Source organism: Gossypium raimondii, chromosome 7 (genome assembly GCF_025698545.1).
Source record: "Gossypium raimondii isolate GPD5lz chromosome 7, ASM2569854v1, whole genome shotgun sequence".
Lineage (NCBI taxonomy): Eukaryota > Viridiplantae > Streptophyta > Magnoliopsida > Malvales > Malvaceae > Gossypium > Gossypium raimondii.
The window spans coordinates 9538381-9542203 of record NC_068571.1 but is presented as its reverse complement, the minus strand read 5'-3'; the positions used below and the strand labels follow the sequence as shown (position 1 = coordinate 9542203).

At 31.7% G+C, this 3823-nt stretch overlaps 1 protein-coding gene across 1 annotated transcript; it reads right to left on the bottom strand.

Moving 5' to 3' along the window:
* Positions 1-264: 264 nt before the first annotated feature.
* LOC105802077 (UDP-glycosyltransferase 82A1) lies at positions 265-2592 on the bottom strand. The gene is made up of 2 exons (XM_012633516.2): positions 2045-2592; positions 265-1242 (listed from the first exon to the last, which is right to left on the bottom strand). The coding sequence occupies exons 1-2, from the start codon at positions 2529-2531 to the stop codon at positions 332-334; spliced, it is 1398 nt and encodes a 465-aa protein (XP_012488970.2). The 5' UTR covers positions 2532-2592; the 3' UTR covers positions 265-331.
* Between the last annotated feature and the right edge of the window lie 1231 nt (positions 2593-3823).

Genomic DNA, 3823 nt, shown 5'->3' with positions numbered 1-3823 from the left:
GTAGGGTTTTAGATTAGGTTTTTTATTAATTAAAGAAATAGGTTGATTTTGGAACTTTCATTTTCTCCTAGTACGTCAGCTGATGCTCTTTTTTTTTTTTTAATGTGGAAATCTTGATCCTTTTAATAACATTAATTAAAATTTTATTATATTGTTGATTAAGCATGGAATTTTCTTGGTAGAAAAAAATGGTTAGAAAACAACATTTTCTTTAATATTTAAAAAAATTAATTTAAAATCCTAAATTTTCATTATATCGGCATATACCCCTCATTAACCCTTTTCTTTTATCAATTAATAAAAATTACAAATAGAAATGTTTTAACATGTTTTAGTGAAGTGAATTTTGTTGAAGTTGATCGAGTCCAAGTACAAAAGCCTTGAGATTACCCGCAACTCTAGAACTAGTCTCTTCTCCCATGGTTCTATTGTATATCTTCCTTAACCTTTCCTCCATTTCTTCATCTTTCATCACCTTTTTCACCGCTTCTTCAACATCTTTTTGACCCAACCCTTTCACTTTCACCCCAATTTTCCAAACCTTAACGATGTACTTACAATTCACGAATTGATCGCCGGCCATCGGATAGCATAGCAATCGCTTCCGGCATTGAATGGCTTCCATGGTCGAATTCCACCCACAATGCGTGAGATATAAACCCACGGCTTTATGTTGCAGAACTTGAAATTGTGGCGCCCATAAAACCAGTTTGCCTTGCTTTGAAACCGTATCTGAATACCCATTTGGTAAACCATGACGCCATGATTTGGCCAAGACCCAAATAAATGGTCGGTTCAATGATTGGAGTGTTAATGCGAGGGTCTTGATTTTGGCCTCTCCGATGGGGCTAACCCAACTCCCGAACGAAATGTAGATGACAGAGTTAGGCTTTTGGTGGTCCAACCAGTCTAAGCAGCTGGTATCTTCTTTCCAAAAGCTAGGGTTCTTTGGTGTTGTTAACGATGGTTCGGTCAATGGTCCGACAGGGAAAATAATAGGATTGTTGTGAGGTGGAGCGATGTAATCGTCTTCTTGGTATTCGTCATCGTGGATGATGAATTCTTGGGGAAAGGAATTGAGGAGGAGCCACCGGAGAGATGTTAAACGATCTAAGATTCTGATCCAGAATTTGAGTCTAGCTTTTCTTGAAGCTTGGGTTCCGATCAGCCATGGAAGATCTTCGGTTGATAGCAATGGCTGACCTGGTAGAGATGACACCGTACCATCATGTCGGGGAGACCCTGCAAAATTACCTTCATTTCATTGCTATAATAATGGGCTGGTTTCCCATATTTTACTTGACTTCTTTTTCACACTTTATAATATTTATCGAATTCGATTTTCGATCTGGTTCCACGTAAAAATAATCATTTTATCAAGTAAATTTTATATTTAAATATAATAATTTGATTTGACTTTTGATAGAATCCATGGGGCACATGTTATATATCCAGAATCGTATCTATCTCATACTTGTAATTCAAATTCGTTCAGACATTCAGTTTTATGGGCTCACAAGTTTATTTTAAACAAATTTTGCATTTAATTTAGTCCTGCTCCAAGAGATTTCTCAACAATAAAAATAATTTGCTATTATTTGGAAGTTAAAATAATTTAATTACCCAAATTAATAAATTGTAACATTAGAAAAATAAAAGAAATTTTATGTTTGGGTCAACCCATTTCGTGGCACTGGAAAAATATATATTTTCCCATGTGCTTTTGGTCAATATCATCGAGAACTAAAACGAATCGTATCGGTCAATCATTAATGGAAACAAAAGGTTAAAATATATTTTAGGTCCTTGTATTCTTTCTATATTTAAATTTTTTTATTTTCAAAGAATTTAATCTTTTACCTTTTGAATTTAAAATTTTTCAAAGATTTTTATTTTATCGATTGCAATATCATGTTCTTGTTACTTGACTATTGAATTTTTATTTTAAAATATAGATAAATTTAATATAAAAATATTAACAAAACTAATTTTTTTAAAAAAAAATAAAGGTGTGAAAAAAAAAACCAAGTGTTGGTAAATTTACCAGTTTCGGAAATCAGGTCAGCTTGGAGCATCTCCGGTATGGAGGTGATCAACCGGTAAGTAGCTTGCATAGCCGGCCAGAATCCAGCAGCAGGGATCCCACATCGAGTAGCAACTTGAATGGCCCAGGAAGCCAATAAATCAATAACCATACAAACCACTGTTCCATTGTCGTCTTCATCAAGTTCATGAAGGAGAGTCTCCAGATGGTTGGGCATGATATTCTCCATAGATTTCTCGATGGCAAAGAAATCATAAGGACCTTCTCCGGAAAAGCCATCGGGTATGGACATAAACCTCACTTGGTAGTCGTTGAGGTCCACGTTGGCTACGATCCGGCGGTGAATAAACTCAGGGGTTACTATGATGGGTTGCAACCCATGGGTAAGTAAAGCTAAGCCTAGCTTTAGCATGGGATTCACATGACCTTGTGCTGGATATGGAACCAGCAAGATTTTAGGCTTCTTCGTAATACACTGAACTCCCATTTCTTTCGTCTGCGATGAATTAATTTGTGAAGGGAAGCACAAAGTAAGCGTTTATATAGGGGGAAAGGGAGGATAGTGATAAGCTCTCTGTAGCGTCAAATAAAGCACGTGGTGAAGATGTACCCTCAGTCTATAGGCTCTAAATCCTATGGCTATTACTTTATCCGACATTTGTTTAAAATAATCTCGCCGACTGGTTAGGGAAGAGGGGCTTGATTTATCGAATGTAATATTACTGTTGGATAATGTTATATTTTGGAATGAATAGTATTGTAATATAGAATGCAATTTTATTACGATTCATTTTTAGGTTATTTTAGATGGTAAGAATAATATTAAATTTTGGATTAATTTATCTTTATTTTTATTATTTTAATTAATTTAAGTTTTTCTTAAATAAAGTTTAAAATTAATTAAAATAAACCAACAAAAATTCTTAATAGTAAACTAGTAAATGTCATATATTACCGTTATAATTATTATATTTTATTTAATAATTTATTTATTAATATATTAATTATGAGTATAATTATAATTATGTTTAATGTTGCAATTGCTGAATTATTAAAATTATGCTTTATAACTTTATCTCCACATCATATATTAATATAAAAATTGTAATAAAAAGTAAAATTTATCATAAATTTATGAAAATTGAAACTAAAAATATTAAAGGAATTAAGCTTGTTAAAAGATAAATTTTATAACAAGGACAATGGAATAAAATATACTTTTAGGTAATATTACATTCTATCAACCAAACACATGAATCTTACATTTCATCCAAATGAATCAAACAAAGTAGTCTTACATAACGTAATCTAAAATTTGAAAAATTAAATGCACTTAAATGTTAATAAAAATTATATAATTAATTAAAATATTATTATTGAATAATAATTTGATTCCAACCACCCAAATTTATTTATTTTGACTGACGTCCAAAAGAGGTCAACAAAGTTTAATACTTATATAAATATAGAAGATTAATTGTGCTTTGCGCATTGAAAAAAAATTAGTTTCTTTACTTTGAATTTTGGGAATTTAGTTTAGTTTGATATAACAAAGCTCAATTAATAAGTCTACTAAAGGATCTTCATTTAATTGAATTACCAAATAGTTTTAAAATAGGACAAAAAACTACTCACATGTAACTATGTAAGTAAATTAAAATTTTGAATTTGAAATCGCATTTAGAGTGGTGAATGGAAATGTTGAGGGCTAAGCCGCCTGCCTAATTTGATTGGTTCAACCCAATTTAGGTTAAGTTTGGGTTTGAAATTTTCAACTCC

Coding starts and splice junctions, on each gene's coding strand:
- LOC105802077 (XM_012633516.2), bottom strand. CDS start 2,531: ATGGGAGTTCAGTGTATTACGAAGAAGCCTAAAATCTTGCTGGTTCCA. Junction 1,243..2,044: donor TGACCTGATTTCCGAAACTG/GTAAATTTACCA, acceptor GTAATTTTGCAG/GGTCTCCCCGACATGATGGT.